The 27,929-nt window shown below is 28.3% G+C and overlaps 5 protein-coding genes across 6 annotated transcripts; 2 read left to right on the forward strand and 3 right to left on the reverse strand.

Annotated features, from left to right (window-relative positions):
* Positions 1-613: 613 nt before the first annotated feature.
* LOC128964261 (MLX-interacting protein-like) lies at positions 614-9,344 on the reverse strand. Its single transcript, XM_054310839.1, has 10 exons — positions 9,086-9,344; positions 4,555-5,067; positions 4,277-4,467; positions 4,066-4,204; positions 3,901-3,996; positions 3,718-3,818; positions 1,709-3,627; positions 1,463-1,586; positions 1,220-1,349; positions 614-822 (listed from the first exon to the last, which is right to left on the reverse strand). The coding sequence occupies exons 2-10, from the start codon at positions 5,060-5,062 to the stop codon at positions 704-706; spliced, it is 3,327 nt and encodes a 1,108-aa protein (XP_054166814.1). The 5' UTR covers positions 5,063-5,067; positions 9,086-9,344; the 3' UTR covers positions 614-703.
* An 801-nt stretch (positions 9,345-10,145) lies between these two features.
* LOC128963875 (armadillo repeat-containing protein 8-like) lies at positions 10,146-12,882 on the forward strand. 2 transcript variants are annotated; one of them, XM_054310406.1, is made up of 6 exons: positions 10,146-10,354; positions 10,443-10,516; positions 10,624-11,071; positions 11,182-12,081; positions 12,142-12,384; positions 12,490-12,882. In XM_054310406.1, the coding sequence occupies exons 1-6, from the start codon at positions 10,328-10,330 to the stop codon at positions 12,880-12,882; spliced, it is 2,085 nt and encodes a 694-aa protein (XP_054166381.1). In that variant the 5' UTR covers positions 10,146-10,327. The 2 variants fall into 2 exon arrangements, with proteins under 2 accessions (XP_054166381.1, XP_054166382.1); XM_054310407.1 differs by having other exon boundaries at positions 10,624-11,065.
* Positions 12,883-13,051: 169 nt separating this feature from the next.
* Positions 13,052-14,837, reverse strand: LOC128964297 (protein CNPPD1-like). Its single transcript, XM_054310879.1, has 3 exons — positions 14,558-14,837; positions 14,156-14,482; positions 13,052-14,086 (listed from the first exon to the last, which is right to left on the reverse strand). Exons 1-3 carry the CDS (start codon positions 14,606-14,608, stop codon positions 13,355-13,357), a joined length of 1,110 nt encoding a protein of 369 aa, XP_054166854.1. The 5' UTR covers positions 14,609-14,837; the 3' UTR covers positions 13,052-13,354.
* Positions 14,838-17,277: 2,440 nt separating this feature from the next.
* LOC128964404 (acetoacetyl-CoA synthetase-like) lies at positions 17,278-25,018 on the forward strand. Its single transcript, XM_054310993.1, has 10 exons — positions 17,278-17,333; positions 17,571-18,043; positions 18,094-18,191; positions 18,268-18,624; positions 18,704-18,784; positions 18,846-18,912; positions 23,808-24,167; positions 24,242-24,367; positions 24,460-24,791; positions 24,881-25,018. The coding sequence occupies exons 1-10, from the start codon at positions 17,296-17,298 to the stop codon at positions 25,016-25,018; spliced, it is 2,070 nt and encodes a 689-aa protein (XP_054166968.1). The 5' UTR covers positions 17,278-17,295.
* Positions 25,019-26,491: 1,473 nt separating this feature from the next.
* On the reverse strand, positions 26,492-27,880 carry LOC128964405 (glutaminyl-peptide cyclotransferase-like). The gene is made up of 2 exons (XM_054310994.1): positions 27,174-27,880; positions 26,492-27,064 (listed from the first exon to the last, which is right to left on the reverse strand). The coding sequence occupies exons 1-2, from the start codon at positions 27,705-27,707 to the stop codon at positions 26,492-26,494; spliced, it is 1,107 nt and encodes a 368-aa protein (XP_054166969.1). The 5' UTR covers positions 27,708-27,880.
* Positions 27,881-27,929: the final 49 nt, after the last annotated feature.

Below are 27,929 nucleotides of genomic sequence, written 5' to 3' on the forward strand. Positions count from 1 at the left end.
TTTAACAAACAAACAAATCCAATAATATAATAATTGGTATATATATATATATATATAATAAATCAAAAAAAAACAAATGTTTGGCTAATAATAATAATATTATTATTATACTGAATATTTTTTTTTGTAATTAACAATAGCTTAGTTATCTATCAAAAATAATGCTTTTATATGTTTAATAATTTTTGTGATAATTTTTTACAATTAAAAAAACTCTTATAAATTAGTCTATAATGAGATTAAGACACACACACAAACTGATTAAACACATTGAAAATTATATATTAATTTCATAAAAATTATCGTTTTTATAGCATATAATATATTGATAAACAGTATACTTATCTAAATAGTATTTATAAAATAATATCTTAATTACATGTTTTAAACAAACAATTTTTTTTGTACTGATGTTATGATTGTTTTACAACTTAATTAATTTTTTATGTAGTATTAATCAAATAGTTTTTATGCTATAATTTATATATATATGTGTGTATATAGTAATATATATATAGTATAAAGTAATAAAAATTTTTAAAAATACATTTTTACTTTTTCTTTTAAAAAAAGCAATTAAAAGTATACATAGATTTTCAATATATATAAGTTTGTATATATATATATATAGTAATGAAACTCTTGTGTGACGTGTGTTTACTCTTGCGTTTATCAATGGATTAGTTAAAGTTTCGGTGAAGACTCACGAAGACAATTGTTTCTCCTTTTTCGTGACCGCTTGATATGCCTCGTCTGGCAATAGGTTGGGATCAGTCAATATGTTTGTCGATGTACTCAAATAGCGTAACGAATTGCATACATCTGTTGAATAATAATAATAATAATAATTATAAATATAATTAAGAAGAAGAAAATTTATAATAAAATTAAAATATTAAATATTTTAAAAAAAATACAGAAACAAAATGCGTGACAATTATCTTCATTAACACTTTAAATTGCTTTTATTGTTAATACCTGTATAATACTATACAATATATTCATTGAAATATATAATAAATGTTAAATAAAAAGCTATTTTGAAAAAATGTCTCATATAATTACTTGAAAAACTTTTTTATTGAAATACCTTATCATTAAAAATATTGCAAACATTTAAATAATAATAATCTTTTATTTATAAAAAAAACAAATAAAAAGCTACTGTTTCTCTCATAACGTTTTTCTGATATTAATCATAATAATAATAATAGCATACCTTTTCTCAATTGGGAGAGACAACAGCTGTGTTCCAACCAACGGGACAACGATTTGGTGATCTCTTCATCACTGGATGTGGTCACCGTCTGATTATATGAATCCCATAATGAGCCCATTATTATGCTAAACTAAATTTTTTTTATATATAAAATATTTGTATATATATATTAAAAATTTAAAAAAAACTATAGTATTTTTTTTATATATAATATATATATAAATACTCTAAAAAATGACATACAATCCAAAATTTCCAATTTTCCAGAGTTTTTTCGCGAACATAGTTCTCGTAAAGTACCCGAGTCTGCGATGAACGCTGCGATGATATCGGGACACCAGTTGCCGGTAATTGATTTTGATAGACACTAAACAAAATTTATTGGTAAATCATCAAAACAAACAAAAATCAATTAATTATCACTTATATTGGTCACAACTAATTGGTGACAATAACAACAACAACAACAACAACAACAACAACACAAACCTAATAATCTGGTTAACGCTGTCGACCTGATTCCTCAGCTGATCTGTTTCGTCCTGTTGTTTATGAGACTCTCCCTGAAGCTCTTGGATGAATTCAACGGCCTTCTGGAGCATCGCTGCTTTGCTAATCTTTGTGTTGGTGTTGTGGCTAATGGATGGCAACAATGTCTTGAGTGTGTCGAAACCATTCTTGATATTACAGCGCCGTTTCTGTTCGGCATTTATATGGCAAACGCGTCGGTGTTCTCGATATTGGACCTTATCTTTGCCCGGTTTGCCTTTTGGCGCGTTAGTCGGCGAACACATTGATGGCGGCGATGGTATCGATTGAAAACCAGTAAATTTATCTTTCGACGAGTGCAACGATATCGGAGATGAATGCGATTTGGATAGCGATGGCATGTGCGGCACAATTGATACTATCGATGATGAAGAACTGATGTCTTGATTTGATTGTATTATAAAATTTGGCTTAAAGTTTGGCGTCAACTGACCACTCATTTGTATTGCAGTAGTATTTGTGTCACTCATTTGTTTTGGTAAAAACATCTGAGATTTTTCATTGGCAATCGTTTTGACCTGTGGTCTGATCCCAATACAACTGGCGTCAATAGTTGTGGGCCTTTCGGTGTTTCTCGCATTCATATTGTGAGCTGCACTTTGATTTGAGTACATGTGTTGTTGATGTTGTTGTTGTTGTTGTGATGAACTGTTGCCCGATATGTTAGACAATGAGTTTGAGGTCAGTAGACGTGCAATAAGTGTGCTGTCATTTGAAGAACTAGTAGTATTAGTAGATCCCTGAGGTATATCGTAAGCGTTGGGCATATTGGACACAACCAATTGCTGTTGAGATGATAAGTATGGAGAAGAAGAGTAAGAGTTGTTGGCGTCGTTTTGTGTTATTATTTGCAGCCTATGATTGTTAATCGTCGTCGGCTGTTGTTGTTGTTGGTGTTGTATTGATTGTATGGTTGGTTGTAATGAATATGATAGATTTGGTGATAGATTGGTGGTCGAAGTGGTCACCAAATTTGAAGTGTTGAACATATTGGGAGGCAATGCGACGACACCTTTTCGTCGCTGTGGTTCTTGAGTATAGACGGGCAGAGAATTTGAGCGCTCGATAGGGATTTGGTTGACTCGGGGATTGGGATTCGGGAGAGAGTTAATGTCCAACATCGAAACAGCACTGGCTTGTGTGGTCACCGGTGGCAACACCTGTAATCCGCCTCTGTTGATATGAGGCGTTGAAATGCTTCTCTCGCGAGACCTTTGTTTGGCCGGCATAGTCTTGGGAATCGCAAACTTCTGATTGGTGGCAGCGCTGGAGGCAATCGTCACTTTCGGATGTGTGTTCTGGTACTTCTTTCTCAGCGGACTCTGGCTGGTCTTCACGTTGACGTAGTGCTGATGAGCCGGACTGACAGGACTAACCGTCATCGATGAATATGAGATGCTATTGTTGTTGATGTTATTATTGATGTTATTGTTATTGTTTGACTGAGCAAATTCTTGGACCATCTGAACCCGACTTTTCGTATGTATAGGCGATTGAATGTGAGTTAAAGGCACTGTATTTTGTGTACCACCAACCGGACTACCGTATTGTGTATACGGTATAGTTTGATCCAGTAGTGGCTTTGATTGCATGTTATTTTGTATGGCAGTCATATTGGTCATCACTGGCATCGTTTGAGCATTGCTTACCACCTGAGGTTGGATTGTGTTCATTGAATTCATTTTGTACGAAGCATTCAGATTGGGATCAAATTGATTTTGAATGGAGTCCATGGTTTGCATCAGATTTTTGTTGTTCACCGTATAGTTTTGAATCGATGTCGCATTTGTGTTGGCCGTCATATTGTTTGACTCACCGAGAAGTTGAATCATTAAATCTTTAGCACTTAAATCGGATATCTATCACCAAAAAAAATTATGATAGAAAAAGAAAAAACAATTACCGGTAAATATAAGTACTTTTAGTTTTTTTATCAAACTATTACTAACCAAATGATTGAGTTGTTTTGAATTTTGTTGATCCGCCACAACATTGGACTCTTCGGGTAATGTTGGCAACGAAGATGTATTTTTCGAATTGAAGAACAACTCTATTCGGATAAAAAAAATTTAGTTATATTTTATTTTTATTTTTTTTTTGGAGGGGGGGAGGCTATAAAATTTATACCAAACCTTGATACGGCTCAAACGTGTCCATAAATTCATCGAAATTTGGTTGTAATTGCACGAGTCCTGGCTGTATAAACTCTGCCGACATTCCGCTTCGGGCTAACCATTCAACAAATAAAAATTAAATTTAAATTTAATCCTAATATTAATTGCTTAATATTTATATACCTATTTCTCGGGGATTCGGAAAATCAAAATTAATCGGCAAATTGCTTAAAAAAGTGTCACTAAAATCCATTATGTCGTCGGCACTGACCATATCGGCCGATAAAGTATTAAAACTGTTTTCCCAATCAAATTGAATCGCCTGTTTGTTTAATTATATAAACATATTATTACAAATCATTTCTTACACTTCATTTAATTAACTAATACATACGGGACGGGATGGTGTAACAGGTCTTCCCGTATTTCTATAATATTGTCTCCATTTTTGATATTCGGCCGTAACAGTGGCCAACCGTCGTTTCCAGTATTTACCCTCCATTATAACTGCTTCGGCTTTCTTGTGACGATCGCTGTCTACCGGCGATGAAAACTGGCAAACAATTGGATTACGTCTGGCGATGTCTGTGACCACAACAACAACAATAATAATAATTATTATTATTATTTAAAAAAATATTAAATAAAACCCCCCAAATAATTGGTCCATACATTGTATATGCCAGGCTCTCCATATAATATTGTTGAGTCGGATCTTGTCTTTCAATTTCAACTTAAGACCTTTGAATGTCTTCCAACGGGGAGATGTAATCTTTCCGCTGTAGGCCAGACTCATACACTCGAACAGCTTCGTCAGCGAGCCATCGATGGACACCGTATTCAACGATTTGGGTCCGTAGGCATAGGTTTGTGTTGTTTCTCTACAATTCATCTCCAAATCATAGTTAAGAGCATCGTTGGTCTCGACTGGCCGTTCGTAGTCTGAGTCGTGTGACGGCTCAGCGACTACAACTCCACCCGTCTGTTCATTTTCGTCGATCTCGGAGACCATAAAATGACCCGAATGTATGGTCTCACGCGATATCTTTCTCTGCGGCGACATTGTATCGCCCGAAGATGTGTCACTGATTGCTATTTGTGCGCTATTTTGGTGGCCAACCGACGGCTGCATTATATCGTGAAACCCAAATCTACTCATCATTGTTGCCATACTTGGCATCAACTCTGCTGTCAATATATTTATTAAAAAAAAAAACAGATTTCAGTTTAAAATCTAATTAAAAAAAATTTATGAATTTATTTTTTATTAACAATTATTGCATTAACTAAATAAATCATACAAAAACCCAGGATTAAGTTATTTCACTTATTTCAATAATATTGCAATAAAACTAATATATCTATATCTAAATATTATTATTATTAGACTAAACAATATGTTAAGCTAATAATTGATAATGATATTAATAATACGACGATAATACTAATAAAAATATAGATAAAAATAATTGTAAATATTATTTAGTATATTATTAATAATGAATTTTATTATAATAGTTATTTTTAAAATACATAAAATTATTTATTTATTTTAAAATTAGCTACTATATTATAACATTTTTAAAAATAATTTCTATTGAATATAATATTTTAGATTCATTCAACTAATAAAAAAAAAAGATAACTTACAATTTATAAATTTAGTTTATTTAATTTAAAAAAAACAAAAATAGTATATCCGGTTATATAGTAGTAAATATCAGTACGATTTCAGTACTAAATATTTCACATTATATATTATATATATAAACAAAACAAAAAATACTGTATAAAAATTGATCGAAACTAAATAAAAATAAATTATATTAATTTTTTTTTCTCTCTCTCTCTCTCTCTTAAGTTATATAATATCCACAAACAAAAAACACAACACCAGAAAAAAGTGTTGATTTTGACAAAAAATATATATATATTTTCATATAAATAATAATCGCATTACTCTTATAAAAATGATAATATCATTAATAATATTATACTTTTAGTGGTTATTGAGAGACAAACAGTGAATACAAGGCTGGAGTTCATAAGCAAGACATCAGTGGATTAGATAAGGGATTCATTCAAATACATATATAAAAGTTTTTAACTAATATTAGTTAAGATAAACAACACCACAAACACATCAATAATTTACTAGTAATATATATATAAATGTTTTTTAGTCAATACATTTTGTTTTTTTGAGTATTCATCACTTGTTACTATAGTTTTTTAAAAAATTGTGAAATTTTAATATATATATTTTTAATTTATACAATATATTTTTATGCACTGTTATATTTTTATTAATATATATGTAAATTATACATATTTTTATTATTATATACAGTAATATCATTATTAATAAGACATTGCCTGTCTGCACAGTGTCTGAAAATTATTATATTATATAATAATTATAGAAAATATTTTACATGATATATGAAATTATATAAAGTATAATAATTGTTTGGTAAATATAATAATAAAATATGAATTTTTAGTTAATTTATAATTTATTGCAATGTTTTCTGAGGACATTAAACAGTGTACAGTATTAACAAACAAGCAAAAAAATTATTTTTAAATTTTAATTTTATGTTAATCAATAGATAATTTATTATATTAATTAAACACACAATTTGTTTATATTAGCTCTTCAATACTAAATAATAATAATAATAACCAAAACAATAATTACTTGTATTAATAAACAAATTATTAAAAATACATATGAAATAATCGTTTTAAGCAAATAAGACGATTATGATTATAAATAATGTTAATAATAATAATAATAATGTGAATATTATATACAGTATATTAAATGATGAGACCTATTTTAAGCTACTTAATCAATAATTTAATGTACAATTTGTTAGTATAGTACAGTAGTACTCTCTGTATATTAAGTTTTTAGAGTTAAAGTAAAATTTTTTTTTGATACTATAAGTTATAGTCTATAAGTCATGTGAGAGAGAGATCTATAAAATTGATTTTAATCACATGAAAATGTTATATATATATATATATATATATATACTATATTTATTTTACAACAATATATCAAATTGATTGTTCAACTGTATTGCTTATTATTAATTATAATAATAGATGAGACAGGTATCAACCTTAGCAGTAGTAATAAACTATATTTATAAATAGCACTGTTATTATTTAACTAATTATCATTTTTTTTTGTTAAATCAATTTACTTTTTAGATATATATGTATATATATAAATATATATAAAAAAAATTATTAGATAAATAAAACAATATGTAAACAAATAAAAGTTTATAAAAAACACATATTTGTTATATTTTTTTTAAATAAAATTATATAAATTAATATTTTTTAAAATTTAAACATAGATAATCCTTGGATAAATTTATATAATAAGGAAAAATTAAATTAAATATTTATTATTATTTTATTTCCAGATAAACGAGATAATAAAAATTTAAAAAAAAAATAAAATAAAATATGAGGTCAAATAAACTTTATATAAGTAAAATGTAATATTAAAACATGTGATTTTAATACCGTTTCTTAAGCATTCAAACAAATTATTATAATAACAAAAAAACAATAATATAATAATAATAATAATACTTATTTAACATAACATTTTCATATGAAAAGCACAAATTCATAGCAATTAATTAATCAATAATTTAACCAATGTTAATGTACTATACATATCTAGCAAATTATTAACCCAGTTAATTAAAAATGTTACACATTTTTTTAATCAATCAATACTACTGCTAACATATAATTGTATCATCAATTATAAAAATAATAATCATTATTATTTTTTATTATTTCAATATTATTAAACAACTAGAAATTTAGTTAAAACTATTTTATTAGTCATATGATTTTTTTTTTTAAAAAACTAATAATTTAAAACAGTATAATCATTATTCAATAAATGTAATTAATTTTTTTTAATTATAATATTAAATATCCATCTACTGTACATAGATATCAAATATCAAAATAACTATTTTTAATAATAAATTATATTTAATAATTAAAAATTGTATCTATATTTTGTCAATATGTTAACTAATTAATTATCTAAAATTATCAAATCAAATGTATTTAAATTTAAATAAAATAAATATCAATAAATTTAATATCTATACAAACATCAATATTTTTTGGGACAATTTTATTCAAAATATATATATATATATATATATATAAATTAATTAATTTTCAAAAATAACTATTAAAATTAGGTTAAACTTGGTTTTAAAAAATACACTACAGTATAAAACAACTAAAAACGTTTAATATTACTAATTATTTTTTTAAAATATAAATTTAAAATGCATTCGTATAACCATTAAATTACATTACAGTATACATTACAGTTAAATATATATAAATATAATATAAATACAGTCACAAAATAGTAATGCATTGATATTTCAATTTAATATACTGTATAAATCACTGTTTAAAAAAAAAATTCATATAACATGTTATGCAAAAATCGCATTCATATTAGCAATACATACCATCAATTGAAACGCGAGAGAAAAGAGAGAGAGAGAGAGAGAGAGAGAGAGAGAGAGAGAGAGAGAGAGAGAGAGAGAGAGATATGGCTATAAAGTATATAATAATACTGTAGTGATAATAATAATAATATTAAATAATATAATATAAAAGAAATTTAATTACATGAAAACCAATGAAAATCACGTCAAACAGACACACATATCATATACAGTATGATATATAATATGATATATTGATATAAAATATATATGATATGCAAATATAACAACAACACAAAATAATATACTTTAGTTGTTTTGAAAACAAATTTTTAAAACCAAATCATATATTTTTTTTAAAAAAAGACAACTACTAGTACTACTAAAAAAAAAATAAAATAAAATCATATATTTTTGTGCGAAAACATCAAAACCAATATTTGTTTGTTTGAATTAGCAAAATGTATGGCTATTTATTTATTTATTTTTTAGTTGCATTGCTATAATATATAAATACTTTATACACATATGATAGGCAATGGGTATTAAATAATTATAAAAAAATATTAAGCAATGCATTTGATGATGGCTTACACTATTACAATACTGTACATTCAAGTATATCTAATAATAATAATAATAATTAAACTAAAAAAAATTATAAATAAAATTTAAAAAATAAAAACTATTACCTCTTTTCCGAAAATTAAAACAAAATAATAGAAATTATTTTGTGTGTGAAAAATCAATTATTTAACAAACAAACAAAAAAAATTAAACATTTTTATGCATACAAAAATATATTGTATTAATAAATTATTATACATGTATTATATGTGTCTGTTATATGATATATAAATATAGTTTACTTAAAAAATTTTATTTAGTGAAAATAATTTAATATTTACACACATTTTATTAGAGAGCCATTACTATTATGTGACGAAACGAAACTATACGTCACTATTATATTATATTATATTATATTATATTATATTATATACGGAGTCGTCATATGGTTTGTGTGTTGGCTTATACACTGAAATACAGTATAAAAAGCCAAATTGATTATGTAATACACGATATATWTATATATATATATATATAATAGTTATTATAGCAGTGGTGGCTATAATTAATACTAATCTTTTTTGTTGGTTTTTATGGACACAATTATCATCCCATTCAATAGTGTACTGATTTTTTTTGTTTCATTAATTAAAATGACTATATATTTAGTGTATTGAAGATTCTTTGAGGAATATTCTGTATAAATAATAAAAAAACTAATTTTTTGGATTTAATTGAAAAGATTTATAATATAAAATATATAATATTTTAAATAAATTATTTATTGTATATATTAGATAATAAAATAATTATTATATAATAATTATAATTTTTGTTATATAATTTAATGATAATATTATACAAAAAAAACGATATTTATTTAAGCATATCATTCAATGAACAACAATAACAATAACAAAACTGTTTAATAAAATTATATTAAAATATTTTATTTGTACGGTTAGTCTAAATTGTTGTCCTATTTTTAAAAAATAAAAAATAATACCGATTCGTGAATACTGGCCACTAGTTTACCGATAAATATATTGGCAAACAATTTCCAAATGACCAATACTTTCAATAATAAGTTAACATCAAATCAATTGGCGCGACATCTATGGTCACTACTGTATGACTATTGAGTAAATACAATACAAAGCTATTTATATATACAGAGAGAGAGAGAGAGAAAAAAATTGCAAATATTTTTTTAACATTCAATTCAATGTTTTTAATAATAAAATAAATCTTCAAAACATTTGAAAGAAATTTTTTTTTTTTGAAAACTGTTTTACAATTTAAACTAAATATTACCACTAAAATCGTTGCTGAAGATTACATAACTGATCCAAACATCAGCAGCCATGGCAAACACTTTGGCCACATTTATGGTAAACTTTTTTGATTGTCTCGGCAAACAATTTTTGTCCAGTTTTTTAATCATTAATACTGTTGTCTGTATGTGTTTACATCGCTCAGGAGGTCGACTCAACTAAAGACAATTACCACGGCTTGTACTCAGAAGATCCGATCCAATGTCTCGAAGCACTCATGTATGATATCTTATGTCTATAAATGTCTTAATCGTATCACTGATTGTCATCCATATGTCTGTCATTTCTAAATATCATATCATTTATTATATTATTAACAAAAACAGAAATATCAAGAATCTGGTCATCGGAAGCAATCGTATGAAAGGCTCGATCATCGAATCGTCTGTTGTTCCCCGACTCATCCAACTGATCCAAATGTGCAACAAACAAAACAGTGCCAATTTGGCCAAAGAAGCTGTACTGACAATTGCCAGTCTGGCTAAAGGTACCGAAGAGCACGTCAAAGTGCTGATCGATAGCGGAGTGGTAGCCATACTTCTGGAGAATACCAGATCCAGTGACGCCGCTTTTGTCGAGGCGTGTCTACGGGCGTTGCGGACGATATTAAAGTCTCCGGAAACACCGGTAAACATGATTTTCGATCGGAACGACATGAAAGACGATCCGTTATACCAAATAATACCGCATTTGTTAAGTTTGGCGGCCAGTCATCGGTCGTTTGTCAATAAGGAGTGTATCGCCAACATTATGGCCGCTTCGTGTCAGGTAATGGTCTCTGAAAAATTAAACTAACAATTTATGAGTGATTTTTATTTTTTAATAATAAAATTATAATATGTTTACCGAAATTATTTTTAAATAATGTTTTTTTCTAAAAATAGACTAACGAACAGCAAAATATTCTGAATAATTACGGATCAATTTCACTGATTGCTTCACTATTGGTTAACAATGTCCTGAAAGTCCAAATGGCTGCTCTTCACTGGTTGGCGCAAATCTGTTACCAAAACGAAACAGTATCGGCTTTTGTTGTCAATGAGTATTGCGATGGAAAATCAATGTCCGATTTGTTGGTCTCAATGATGAGCCAACAGAAGACACACGAAATGCAATTAATTGCCGCCAAATGCATGACCTGTATATACCGTTCCGGTGCTCTTAATAGTGACGATAAACGAATTATTTACAAAACATTACCGACTTTGGTCCGAATGTGTAAGAAAGACAAAGAAACGTCGATTCGGGCGATGGGAGCCGAAACTCTTGCCTATCTGACCGAAATAGACACTAATCTTCAGCAAACCGCCAGTATTTGTGATCATTTGATACCAACTTTGGCTGATCTATTGAAATATCAATCCAATTGTATATCACTATTGGGATATTCCGATGCATTCAACAATCAGCCAATAACAGCGGCCACCGTTAGAAAACTAGAACAGGAAGTGATTACAACCCAAGACATGAAACAGGCGGCCTTCAAGGCATTTGCTTCGTTAGGTGCCAATGACGAAGACATCCGGAAGCGAATCATTGAAACCGATTTTCTAATGGATCACATTGTCAGCGGTCTGTCCGATCCGAACATAAAGACTAGATTATCGGCACTGAGATGTCTGCATAGTTTGTCGCGATCTGTTCAACAATTGCGGACAACATTTCAAGATCATGCCGTTTGGGTACCGCTAAGAAATCTCTTGCACAACGCATCCGACGAGATATTGAGTGTGGCGTCGAGTACTTTATGCAATTTATTACTCGAGTTTTCGCCGAGCAAACAGGTATTTATATACTGTACGGATATAATTACCGGTAATTATTCTCGAATTTTTTTTTTGAAGCACTTCTTGGATCGGGGAGCCGTTGAACTGTTATGTGATCTGACCCGTAGAGATGAGGCGGCACTCCGATTGAACGGCGTGTGGGCCCTAATGAATATGGCATTTCAAGCCGACCAGAATTGTAAATCGCAAATACTTAACGCATTGGGAACCGATCAGATATTTCGTTTGCTATCGGATCCAGACGTCAACACATTGATGAAGACGTTGGGTCTATTGCGAAATTTGCTCTCCAATAAACCGGTTTGTTTGTAATTTTGATTGAATTTTTTATGGTACAAGTAATTCAATTGGTATAATATTTTTATCCCATAATTATTGATACCCCCGTCCACCAACTCCTTACAGCATATCGATCACATAATGAGTCTTCATGGGAAACAAGTGATGCAAGCAGTCATACTGATACTCGAAGGCGATCACCAATCGGATGTCAAAGAACAGGCACTCTGTATTCTAGCCAACATTGCCGACGGCGATACAGCCAAAGAGTTTATTATGTCCAACGAAGATATGCTCAAGAAGCTGACCTCCTATATGATGCACTCGAATGTTAAACTCCAGATTGCGGCCACATTTTGCATATCAAACCTCATCTGGAGTGAAGAAGAGGGAGCCAACCATCGACAGGATCGGCTAAAAGAGATGGGCGTTCATAAACTCTTACAGCAATTGTTAACGACAAACGATACGACTTTATTTGATAGAGTCAAGACAGCGTTACAACAGTTTAATAACTAAAAAATAATTTATATATAATTTACAAATATTTACTGTATTTTACACTATTAATGATTATTAATAATTGGTAATACAATATATCAAATATATTTGGCTCAATGTTTTTGATATATCTATAGATCGAAGTTTTATTATTTATAAATTATGTATTCATAATTGCTAATCTAATTTAATTTAAAAAAAAACTGAATGTATAATTTAATTTAAATAGTTTACACAATTATTTATATATATACTTTTCAAATTTATAAATGTCAATTTTTTTTGAAAAAACATACAAAACACAAATACTAATTATACATATATATATATACTGTATTTAATTTAACGGTAATTTGCATGAAAAATAAGTTATTTACGGTAATAAACAAATAAATTTTTTTGTGGTTAATAACTTAGTCGTCGATGATATATGAATGACAGGTCTTTTTTAAAAGTCTGTAAACAAAAACATATGGTGTGAGAGAGAGAATCAATATTTATGATAATTATTGAATGAATGTTTCGTTTTCGGTGTCGATTCCACGCATAAGTTGATTACATGACCGGAAATAGATCTGGAAGTGATATGATTATTGGATCGCAATGTTCTGTAAGAAATATCTTCGGGTCTATCGTATGAAAGATGGACATCGAATTTGGCATTTGTTTTATCACACAAAGAAAACACCAAATCGTTTGTCCTTAAATTATCGGACAGTTTTCGACGAAACAAATCATTCGGATAATAAGCGAGTAGTGAGTCATTAATTAGAAGAGATTGATTGACATTAGTCTGAGTATTGTCCAGCGATACTCTGCTGATGGCTGTCGAGGCCACCAATGCAAATACGGTCGTCCAGTAGGCCACACACGATACGACCAATAGTTTTGTTACAGTGGACACCACTTCGCGCCACAAGATATCGGAACCATCTTTACGACGAGTCATGGAGTAGTCGAACAGTGCTAACAGTTCTGAATAAGTCATACCATTGATGTCACACCGTTTGTTTGATTGATTCAGTGATATGAGTGCTTCAACTTTGGCCAACTGTTTCATAAATGTTTCGTTGTCCACATATAGCGACCAATTGATTGCTTTCAAGAATTCGCGTTCCAAGCGATTCAATTGTTTGACATCAATGTCGGCAGAGTTGGCCCATTCGTCGTTAAATACTTCATCTTCTTCGCCGTCGTCAAAGAGAAACTTGGAAGCAATCATCTAAAATCATAAATAAATAAATAGACAATCAATATATGTTGGATCAAATAATAAATGATAATAGCGTACAATCGATACGAGAAACAGATCACAAGTGGACACTCGTCGCAAATATTCGGGATTTCTGGTCTTCAATCGTTCCAAATAAATCATTGACAACATTATAGACGTCGGCGTAATACAAGCCTCGCGCGAGACGTGCGACACAAAGTTCATATCAAACACATCCAATCCTTTGGCACCCGATGTTACCGTCTTCTCGAACAATTCAACCGTCACTTCGGTCAACGGCATCGACGGACAATCCATTGACGATTCTTTGGATCCGCATTTGATACTTCCGTAATACAATGACTTACGCAGTCTGTCCACTAGATTCATGTGATTACGGGTCGACTGAAAAAAATGAGGTTAAATGATAACAAATGAAGAAATTTTAAAAACGTGTCTTCAATTCAAATCAATTCATACACTAAGATGTCGGCCCACTTTCGGCGACCCTTTCGTACAGATAGTGGTCATTGTTGTTGTTGTTGTTGTCGTCGTCACCCAAAACAACTGATGATTAAATTGTTAGACAATTTAACAGATAATATATGATATATAGTCCTAATAAATGTGTCGACAATTAAACGATTCACACAAATAAATAAAATAATAAATACAAAAAAAACAGTGATATTAATGACACAAACAAACAAATGATTGCAATGACGGACAACACGTCATATATAGTATTAAAACACACAATGAATGCAATAATATTGTAATCGATAGTACAGTGTATTTCAATGCAATAATACATATAATATACAGTAAACACTATTGAGAGCGCCAGTCATATATACAGTCAATACTGTAGTCATATTTGGAAATATTAAGGTATTTCCGGGAATATTTCCGATGATATTTATTTTATTTTCATTATATATGTAATGTATTTTTTACTTTAGTCAGAAACTAGAAAAATTTTATTTATATAAATTTCTTATACAATAATTTTTATTTATTTTTTTAATATTGTTAAATATGCTAATTTTTAAAAAATAAATAAATATAAATTATATATTCCCATTAATAACAAATGTAACTAGGAAATTTTTAAAAAATAGCATATTAGTGTATCATATTACAGCATGTTTAAAAATAGTTTTTTTGAGGGAGGAACATTATCAAATAATGTAACATGTAGCATCATTTTATATGCCCCCCCCCCGATTCAATATATTTTTATAAAAGCAGCTTGTATATTTATTTCAACTTTTTTTTTAGATATTTTGATTGTGTTGTTGTGTAACGATATATAAGTTAGACTATTATTATTTTTTTTATATATACATATCATATAAAATGTAAGTTAGAAAAGTAGTGTATGTTTCAAGTTTTGTGCATAAATTTCAAAAGTGTTATCAAAATGTATTTATGATGTGTTCAGTAAATATGAGACGACTAGTAGTGTATCGTACGATTGAATACTGTTTTTAATACAGTGTTTTCAATGCTATTCATTATCCATTACATTAACTGTGAATAATATCAATATAAAGGTATCTATAAAATAAAAGTTTGTTTATTTTGTATGAATAAAGCTATTGAAACGTTGCATCAAATTATTAATAATTTTGAAGAGTTTTTTCATTAAATATTTATTATTATTATTATCACTAAATTTCTCGATACATAACATTTCTAAATTGCAAATTGATCTCAATATCAGCGCTTGATTTGAAAATTTTATATTTTATTATTTTAATGGTCTGTATTATTATTATTATTATTAGTAATAAATTTAGTAAAATTAAATAAAAATCTAAAAAAAGTTTTCTAATTAAGAATCATACAATAAGTTAATAATTAATTAAATAAAATATTTAAATTGATTTTTTTCATAATAATACTGCAGTTTTAATTTTGTCTAATAATAATTCAATAAATTGTTATGGTAAAACTTTTTATTTTTGCAATGATCTAGCAAATTTGACTTATAAATTTAAAGTAATAAATTGTCAAGATTATATTATATATATATATATATATATATTTAACTTTAAAATTAGTTTTTAAAATAAAGTTTTTTTAGGTAATTATTTAAAAATTATAATAAAGTTTTAGCCTTGACAATCACCATGATGATTAGAAAAATTATTAGGTTGACAAAAAATTGACATGTTTACCACATTTTTTCAATTAAAAAATTATTAAATACAGTATTTTATATCAAATAAAGTATTATATTATAGTACATTATATCTATAATATAAAAATTAAATTATTGATAACTACTGTAATTCTAGACGACTGTCAAACCTTGATATTCTTGAATAACTGTTAAGTCATAGCAATTTTTTTTTGTTACTAATCAATTGATTATTTTTATTACTAATAAAAACTAAATACATTTAAAGTCATTTATACTAATAATAATAATAATAAAATGAAAAATTAATAACAATATTAATTATTTGTATAATTAATGATATTAAATATAAATGCAGATTTTTAGGGTATATTATAAGGAAAATTATTTTTTATAAAAAAATTATATAACTGTATATAAAAACCTAGTCTATAGTTTACTGTATATCGGAAATATAAAATAACTTATATATTAATATTGTACTCTAATTATTAATTAATATTCAAGGACATTATTAAAACAATAAAAACCAAATGGGATATTCCGTGTGTGTGTGTGTGTGTGTGACGTTTAAATAAAAAATAATTTTATAATTTTTTTAATGACAAAACTTTAATAATAATTTTAATTTTTATAATAACTTTTAATAAGATATTTATTTTGTATATAATTTCTTACATGATGTAATTATCAATGTCAATTATTTGGTAAATATTAAATAGTTTGATTCATACTAGTGTACTATAATTTTTTAACTTAAGATATTAGTGTCTAATACATATAATTTATCTATTTTTTAAAAATAAATTATTAATATATTGATAAATAAATAGAGAAAAAATCCACTTATAAAATATTGGAGAACTTGTTAAATAAATACTAAAACTTTAGTAGTTTTTAAGGAAATATAATTGTATTTTGAAAAAGTATTTGTTTGTTAATGTATTGTAATTTTTGAAATATTTAATATATAAAATACACCACATTTTAATCGATGCAAATTATCATAGAGTGAAAGTGTTAATAATATATTTAAATAAAAATATAATTTGTTATAAATTAAAGTTTAAAAATGAGTATCAATAGTCTAATTAATAATTTACTAAATATGTGAGTTATATGTCTTATTTAATATATTAAATCATTACAAAATTTTTTAGTATTGTAAACAAAGTTTTTTTTGTCAATTATAATAGATTTTTAAAAAATATATTTAATTTTTTAAATGTTAGTATGTCTACACTAATATTAGCTAGTTAACTTTTTATAATAGACCATAAATTTAGAATTAAAAAAAGATTAATTATAAAATTGAAAGTTTTAATAAAATCAATTTTCAATTATCAGTAAAATAATGAATTCAAGTAACGGTGAAATGGATCCAAAGTTGATGTGGAGCCCCGGTATGTTTGGTACGACCAAAATGGATGTCTTCCGTAATATTATTAACGAGAAGTTTGATCTCGAATTGAGCTCTTATTCGGATCTTTATCAATGGTCTGTCGATAATTATGCCGACTTTTGGGAACAATTTTCAAACTTTTCGGATATTATATATACGAGTCCTTATGAAACTGTGGTCGACAAGAGTAAGACTATCGATGAGTTACCCGAATGGTTTAGCGGCGCTAAACTAAATTATGCCCAAAATGTGTTGGAAAAACCGGAAAATAGTGATCCAAACAAAGCGGCAGTGTTTGTGATCTCCGAGAGTCAGACGCATATTGAAAGAGTGACTTTCGGTGATTTGAAGTCACGGGTGACGTCATTAGTGTCGGCAATGAGAAAGTACGGCATCAGTGCTGGCGATAGAGTTGTCGGTAATTGCAATTGAAATATAAATTTATTTGTTAAATAAACATATTTGCAGGTTATTTACCAAATGGCAGGGAAGCTATCGAAGCATTTTTGGCCACTTCGGCTATCGGTGCCATTTGGAGTTCAACGTCACCCGATTTTGGTATTTCGGTAATTATTTAACATTTTTATTTAATATTCATTTTTTAAAATTAAATATAAAAACAATATTAAAATTAATAAATAGGGAGTTCTCGAAAGATTACGACAAATAAAGCCAAAAATTTTGTTTTCCGTCGACTCTGTTGTCTATAATGGCAAACGACACAATCATTTGGACAAATTATCGCAACTCATGTCATCGTTAGACTCAATTGAAAGAGTAATCATTTCTCCACTGAAAACACCGGATGACAACAACAATAACAATCAGTTGAATGATTTCATGAAAACAATCAAATGTCAGACTTATGATCAATTCTTAGCCGAAGGCGATCACCAAAAGTCAATCACTTATTTTGATGCGCCGTTCAATCATCCGTTGTGTATACTCTTCAGTTCGGGAACTACTGGCGAACCCAAGTGTTTGGTTCATTCAGTTGGCGTAAGTTATATAACTTATAGTTTTTTTTTTTAAACTACCGTTAATAGCAAAAAAATTGACATTAATTTATTAATTAAAGGGAACATTAATACAACACTTAAAAGAGCATATATTGCACGGGAATGTCGGCTCAAATGATACAATGCTTTTCTATACGACTGTAAGCTAATTGTATTATAATTAGTAAAGTTATTAATTTAATTTTTAAAAATTAAATATAGACTGGTTGGATGATGTGGAACTGGATGGTCTCAGCACTGGCCGCCGGTTCAGCACTAGTAGTCTATGGTAACAAATTGATTTAGATATATGGGGTAAAATCTTGTTATTAAAAACATTAAATAATAAATATATTCCTAAATTATTATCGATTAGATGGATCACCATTCAAACCTACCTCAACTTCACTATGGGATGTAATTGACAAGATTGGTGTCACTATTTTGGGCACCAGTCCTAAAGGACTACAAACAATGCAGGAGTTAGGTCTCAAGCCAAGAGAATCCCATCGTTTGGAAAGACTGCATACCATCCTATCTACCGGTGCGCCACTAAGTGACAAACTATTTGAATACGTGTACACATCGATTAAGTCAAATATATTGTTGGGCTCAATATCCGGCGGATCGGATATAATATCATGTTTTGCGGGACAGAATCCAACAATCGGTGTCTATTCAGGTGAAATACAGGCGCGTAATCTAGGAATGGCTGTCCAGTGTTGGGATCATAATGGTTGGTACAGTTATTGACTATAAGTTTGAAATTACTGACAGCTTATTAATGGTTGGTTTCAGGCACTAAAGTAAAAAACCAAAAGGGAGAACTGGTATGTGTAAAGCCATTCCCATCGATGCCCACCATGTTTTGGAATGACCCCAAGGGTGACAAATATAGAAATGCATACTTCTCTCATTTTAAAGGTTTTTTTATATAAATTTAAATATGAATTTTACTTATAAGTGATTTATACTAAGATTTTATTATTATTATCATTTTATAAATGAATAGGTGTTTGGACTCACGGAGATTTCTGTCTAATCAATGGCAATACAAACGGCATCCAAATGTTGGGCCGAAGCGACGGTACATTGAATCCCAATGGCGTCCGATTTGGTAGTTCAGAGATTTACAATATAATCGATACAATTGATGAAATCGACGACAGTGTCTGTGTATCGCAATATAACCATAAAAATGAAGAACGAGTCGTACTATTTGTCAAAATGAAAGACGATTTTGATTTTAATAAAACAATTGTCGACAAAATTCGGATCGAAATCAGGAATCGGTTGTCTCCCCGACATATTCCGGCTGTGATTCTTCAAGTAAAAGATATTCCTGTATGTATTGACATTAATTTCAATTAATATAATTATATATATATTACTACAATATTTTTTCAAAATGTTTTATCAACTTAAATGAAGTATACAATAAATGGTAAGAAGATTGAAGTGGCCATCAAAATGATAATCGCTGGCAAAGAGGTAACCAATAGGAACGCCATCGCAAACCCAGAATGTCTCGAATACTTTAAGAATATCAAAGAGATCACTGATTTTTAAAACAAATAGTTTTAATCTAATTTTTTTTAATAATATATATTTATATATTTTTGCAACTTATATATTTATAATTTAAAATAATAAAATTTTTTAATTTTTCTATTAACTAATAATAAATAATTCACAATTCAATTGACAATTAGCCATAACATTTAAAAATGGGTTAATTAAAAGTATGGCTCCAGTAATCAGAGTAACTATTTATAACTAATAATCTCAACATTTTTCAATTAGTTTAACAAATGTAGTGTCGGATCATCGGGTGTTATGTTTACAATCATAGCAACAAATTAGTGATATATTTGCAACAGTTTACCTAAAAAAGTTTTATTATAGAAAGTTTGATGTTTTGCTTATTTTTAATTATAATTTACAGTAAATTTATGTGTTTCATATATTTTTAAAAAAATGTTATTTATATTTAAATTATAACTATTAATAGTACTATAATCTACACTGTTTATGTACTATATTTTGTTTTAGATAGTCTTTTTTGTGTTTAATTTTAAGATAACATTTAGACAAGTAATTTAAATTTTAAACACATTTAAACACAAAACAGACACTTTTTTTAAAAAAAATAATTCAATTTTTACAATACATTTTTATAATACTGATGACAGCATTCTTCTGGTCTTCTTCTTCTTCTTCTTCTTGCAAGTGATGGAAATAGTTGTCAACTTTTCCACAAAATTCTTCGGTTAGTCTTAAAAATTTGAACGAATTTAAGACTAAACGAAGAATTTTGTGGAAAAGTTGACAACTATTTCCATCAATTGCAAGAAGAAGAATGATGTCGTCAGTCTTAAGGATGACAATAGTAGTTCTGTCTATCGGATGTGACAATCGTTTATCAATGACTACTCGTTTCAGATGATAGACATCAGTACTTGTCATTACATCGCACAGAGTAGTGGTTTACCGGATGATTCCCGACTGTTTTCACCCGTCGATAATCGGAAGATAAATCAGAATTGATTTATATATATTTTTTAACATTATTTTTTAAAAATGATTTTTAATAATATTTTTTTAGTTTATAGTTTTTAGTCTGTATGACAAATACATGTGAATGGTTTGTAATTTTTTAATATATTATTATTTAGCCTTAAATTTATTATTATTATGTTTTATGTTAAATAGCAAATACATTATCAATAAAAAATATTTATTATGCCTAAAGTTATGTACTTTATTTGCTGGTAATTATATAAATATTAAATTTCTAAATACAAATATTTATATAAAATCTATACTGTTTAGTATATTTTATTAGCCTAGTATTACCGGTAAACTTTTATAATTATATAAATATAATATACTAGTAGTAACTATTTTATCAATTATACGAAAATAATTTATATCGATTAAAAAATATTAGTATGAAATATACATTAAAAACTCAATAATTTTGTTTTAAACACATTTTTTACTAACTGTGTTAAAAAATACATAAGCATAAAATTTTATTTATTTATTTATATTTGTAGAAATAAAATAAAGTAATATTAGGCTATTAATTTATATTGTTTTAATTTTTTTTAAAGATATTAATATCATATAGACATTTATAATGTTTAATATTTATATCATAATAATTCATTATTATAATTATTTATATATAATTTTAAATATGCAAATAGTATGCAGATATGATTTAAATTAAGATAATAGTGTGTAATAAATGTAATTTATCTATATTTTTAAAAATTTAAATTTATTGATAAATAAAGATATAGATAAAAAAAATTCACTTAAAAAAATATTTGAGAACTCATTAAATAAACATCAAAACTTATTAGTAGTTTTTTTAAAAAGAAAATAGTGTTGTCTTTAAAAAAAACTATGTTAATAAATACATTAGATTTAAAGCGATGCCACTTATTATTAATTGAAAGAGTTATATTAAAATTTTTAAAAAATATAATAAAAATAATTTTGTTATTAATAAATCAATATTTAATAGTTTTTTATATAAATTTATAATATTTTAAACTATGTTTACAATACTGTGATTATGTCCATTAGTGACACTTAAAATAAAATTTTTAAATTTAAATGTCTACACTAATATAATAATTATTGTACCTAGACTAATTTTGTAATACTTACCAGTGCCATAATCATTATTGACAGCTTCTAAGCTAATTATAAAATTTTTAATAAAATCAATATTTAATTAGCAGTAAAATAATGAATTCAACTAACGGTGAATTATATCCAAAGTTAATGTGGAGCCCCGGTATGTTTGGTACGACCAAAATGGATATCTTCCGTAATACCATTAATGAGAAGTTTGAGCTACAATTGAGCTCCTATTGGGATCTTTATCAATGGTCTGTCGATAATTATGCCGACTTTTGGGAACAGTTTTCAATCTTTTCGGATATTATATACACCAATCCATACGAAACAGTGGTCGATAAGACTAAGACTATCGATGAGATACCCGAATGGTTTAGCGGCGCTAAACTAAATTATGCCCAAAATGTGTTGGAAAAATCGGAAAATAGTGATCTAAATAAAGCGGCACTTTTTGTGATCGCCGAAAGTCGGACGTACATCGAGAGAGTGACTTTCGGCAATTTGAAGTCACGGGTGGCATCATTAGTGTCGGCAATGAGAAAGTACGGCATAACTGCTGGCGATAGAGTTGTCGGTATTGTTATTGAAATTATCAATTGAAAGACAATATTTTATTTTATTTGATAAACATATTTATAGGTTATTTGCCAAATGGTAGAGAAGCTGTTGAAGCATTTCTGGCCACTGCAGCCATCGGTGCCATTTGGAGCTCGACGTCACCTGATTTCGGCATTTCGGTAAATTATCTGACACTTCAATAATAAATAATTATAACTTTTTTTTACATATATTTAATTAACTAAATAAATAGGGAGTTCTCGAAAGGTTACGACAAATTAATCCAAAACTTTTGTTTTCCGTCGACTCTTTTGTCTATAACGGCAAACGACACAATCATTTGGATAAACTATCGCAACTCATGTCATCGCTTGACTCCATTGAAAGAGTTATCATATCACTGGACAACAACAACAATAACAATCAGTTGAATAATTTTATGAAAACAATCAAATGTCAGACTTATGACCAATTCTTAGCCGAAGGCGATCACCAAAAGTCAATCACGTATTTTGATGCGCCGTTTAATCATCCGTTGTGTATACTCTTCAGTTCGGGAACTACTGGCGAACCCAAAAGTTTGGTCCATTCAGTTGGCGTAAGATTTTTGGTTTTAATAAATTTATTGTTTTTCAAATTGATTGACATTTATCGGTATTTATTAATTAAAGGGAACATTAATACAACACTTAAAAGAGCATATATTGCACGGAAATGTCGGCTCAAATGATACAATGCTTTTCTATACTACTGTAAGCTAATTGTAGTATAAGTTAAAAAGAAGTTATAAGTTTTTATAATTAATTTATTAAATAATAGACTGGTTGGATGATGTGGAACTGGATGGTCTCAGCACTGGCCGCCGGATCAGCAATTGTAGTCTATGGTAACAAATTGATTTAGATATATGGGGTAAAATCTTGCTATTAAAACATTAAATAATAAATATATTCTTAAATTATTATCGATTAGATGGATCACCATTCAAACCTACCTCTACCTCACTATGGGATGTAATTGACAAGATTGGTGTCACCATTTTGGGTGCCAGTCCTAAAGGACTACAAACAATGCAGGAGTTAGGTCTCAAACCAAGAGAATCGCATCATTTGGAAAGACTGCATACCATCCTATCTACCGGTGCGCCACTAAATGACAAACTATTTGAATATGTGTACACATCGATTAAGACAGATATATTGTTGGGATCAATATCCGGCGGTTCGGATATAATATCATGTTTTGCGGGACAGAATCCTACAATCGGTGTCCATTCGGGTGAAATACAGGCGCGTAATCTAGGAATGGCTGTCGAGTGTTGGGATCATAATGGTTGACTTAGTTTACTATAATTGCAAAATTTAATATAGGTTTAAAATTATTGACAACTTGTTGTTGGTTTTTAGGCACTAACGTAATCAACCAAAAAGGAGAACTGGTATGTGTAAAGCCGTTCCCATCGATGCCCACTATGTTATGGAACGACCCCAAGGGTAACAAATACAGAAATGCATACTTCTCTCAATTTAAAGGTTTTTTAATATATATTTAAATATGAATTTTACTTAAAAGTGATTTATACTATGGTTTTATTATTATTAACATTAATGTTATAAATGAATAGGTGTTTGGACTCACGGAGATTTCTGTCTAATCAATGGCAACACAAACGGCATCCAAATGTTGGGTCGAAGCGACGGCACATTGAATCCCAATGGCATCCGATTTGGGAGTTCAGAGATTTACAATATAATCGATACAATTGATGAAATCGACGACAGTGTCTGTGTATCGCAATATAACGATAAAAATGAAGAACGAGTCGTACTATTTGTTAAAATGAAAGCCGACTTTGATTTTAATAAAACAATTGTCGACAAAATTCGGACCGAAATCAGGAATCGGTTGTCTCCCCGACATATTCCGGCTGTGATTCTTCAAGTAACTGACATTCCTGTATGTATTGACATTAATTTCAATAAATATAATTATATATATCTATTACTACAATATTTTTTAATGTGTTTAATTCGAATTAAATAAAGTATACAATAAATGGTAAGAAGATTGAAGTGGCCATCAAAAGGATAATCGCCGGCAAAGAGGTGACCAATAGGAACGCCATCGCAAACCCAGAATCTCTCGAATATTTCAATAATTGTATAGAGATTTCTAAACTATGATTTCTAAAACAAAATGTTTTTTATTATAACTTCTAATATCGATATATATTTACAACTTATTTAATTTAATATAATAAACTTTTTTTATTATTTTTTTTATTAACTAATAATAAATAAGTCACAAATCAATTGTTCATTTGCAATGTGTATCTAAAATTAGCTAATTTGTTAACTTTTTTGTTTTTTGTTGTTAAACGTATGGTATATCCAGTAATCAGGATAACTATTTATATAATAACCGGTAGTTTTCACTACCGTTTTGTGAAATTTGGTCTTTTGATTGTATAATTGATTTATACTGTATATACACTATATTATACTATTGTCCTAAAAACATTCAACCGCGGAATTAATGGTATAAATGTTTTCACACGTGTGTTGTTTAATAGATTTTTTTTCTGAAAAACTCTTAAATGATTTAAAGTTATAATTTTATTTTTAAAATATATATTAATTTGTTAATTTGTTTCTTACTTTTTTTGGTCATAATTTCTCAAAATAATAAAAACTTTAGTTTAATTTATCTAAGCTAAGGTAACTTTCCTCTCTCTCTCTCTCTCTCTCTCTCTCTCTCTYTCTCTCTCTCTCTCTCTCTCTCTCTCTCTCTCTCTCTCTCTCTCTCTCATTAGTGTAACTGAGATAATGACAACTAAGGTCTAAATTACTTCAACAATATATAGTATGGGATCAGGTGTTACTTTTTAACAATCATAGCACCAAATTAGTGATTTATTTGCTACTGTTTAGAAAATTTGATGTTTCATATCTTTTTTTTTTAAATAATTACGTGAAACATAAAAATGCATGTATTTTAAGGTAAATGTTATTTATATTCAAGTTATAACTAGTATTTGTAATTTGTTATAAATATTTTTTAAAAATAAATTTAAAGATAACGTTTAGACAAGTAATTTAAACTAAAGCATATAACAGTTCTTCTCTATTATTGATAATAAAAAAAAACTTTTTTTTTATATAATTATATTATTAATTATCATAATATAAATACTAATATCTAATTTCAAAATTTTCTTCTATCATGCTATTAGTGTCTATCACATGATTGCTGATAATTGATTACTAATGTATACTAATTTCTAAACATTTAATTATTGATAAATTTAATTACTCTTGTGATATTGCATGTGATTTAATCTTATGAAAAATATTAAATAATTTTTAAATTACAAAGAAATTACCACATAATTCAATATATTTAATCAATTTACCTAAATTGTAAACATTTAGTTCACTTTTTTTTGTTCAATAATAAATATAAAATAATCAGTTTAATATAAAATTAATAATTATATTGCATAAAAAATAATTAGAGAGTATTTATACAATAATTTACACAAATAAAAATGTTTTATAAATAAATTTTTAAATACTTTACAAAATTATTTTGTATACAATATGTACTATATATATATATAATATATTTAAAAAATCATTTATTAATAATTATTGTTATCAATGTTTATCTAAATCTAAATTCAGATATTGTGCGACAAATATTTTAAATATTTTCAACAAATTATTAACAGTAGGATTGTCTATATTTTTCTTATTATCCGAATCTTTATGCCATACACTGGGAAACGGTGTGGCAATTATATGCAATATGGGAACACCTCGCTCTTGAAATGGCCGGTGATCGTCATCGATGCCACCGTAGAAGGATCGGGAAGTCTGGAAGTAATTGGTTCGGCGACTGCTTTCCATTAGTTTCAAATCGTTGAGCTTTCGTTCAATTTTGATAATTCTCGAGTACAGCGACTGAGTATCGCTAAAATGGCTGTAAAAAGTGGGATTCTTGGCGCCCAACAGATCCAATAATACCATTACTTCGATGCGATCTATTTCCGAGTCCATGTCAGTCAAATGGCCGCACTTTTGGCTTTCTTCACGAGTCGTCAAAAATTTCTTGCTATTCATAGTATTGGCCAAATGTCGCGATCCGTACAGCGAATCCTTATCAGTCCATTCGACAAACGCTTCTTCGCCGTCGAAGAATATCATCTGAATTGTTGTATGACTTACAGACTATGTGTTTGTTGCAAATCAATTGGCAAAATAAAAGTATATTTGAATATATCTTTCATGAAATGTGAAAATTTTTTGCCGACAAAAACAAAAATCGTATAATAATTACCGAATGTCGGTGTGCTTTAAGATATCGGTCTAAACTTTTTGCAATGTCTAACATCATAGCACAGGGAACGGCCGAGTCGATGGCACCGACAAAACGGCCGCTTGCGGACAACTTTGAATCGTAATGACAGCTGAGTACGAGTCGGCGGCAGGCTTTCGGATCCAATGTGGCCAATATGTTGGTAAATCTTTTCGGACCGTGCGGTGTCTGATCGGTAAACGTGTCCAACTCGACTGTCCAGTCCAGTGAGCGCATAGTATCGGCAATATGTTTGCCGACCACACGTATCGATTCGGTGTCCGACACACGTGGCACCAGAATTCGGTCCAATGTCTGGTTAAACCATTGATGATCTTCGGCCGATCGGCGAGACAATCGTATTACTTCGTCGTCGACCAACAATCGGCCACTAGTTGTCCACTCTTTTGTGCTCCAGTTCATGGCTTTAACAACATTTTGACCACTGTTTACATAGAAATATCTTAACAAAACAATTATCGGCAAAAATATCAATGCATTTGCTGTTAATGCCATCAAATAATAAACTGTCAATCATTTAATAAAACAAACAAAAAATACAAAATAAAATACAAATAAATAAATAGATTTCAATAAAAAAGTGTTTATTTTTTGTTTATATTTTTATACAATAATACTGTTATTGTTATGAATATTACTGTTTAGTATTACATTACTATTGATATTTAACTACTACTGTATTGACTGCAATGTAATGTAATGTATATTTTATTTTTT

Source organism: Oppia nitens, unplaced genomic scaffold, assembly GCF_028296485.1.
Source record: "Oppia nitens isolate AA-2021 unplaced genomic scaffold, nextdenovo-longstitch-racon4-pilon3 scaffold8_pilon_pilon_pilon, whole genome shotgun sequence".
Taxonomy (NCBI): domain Eukaryota; kingdom Metazoa; phylum Arthropoda; class Arachnida; order Sarcoptiformes; family Oppiidae; genus Oppia; species Oppia nitens.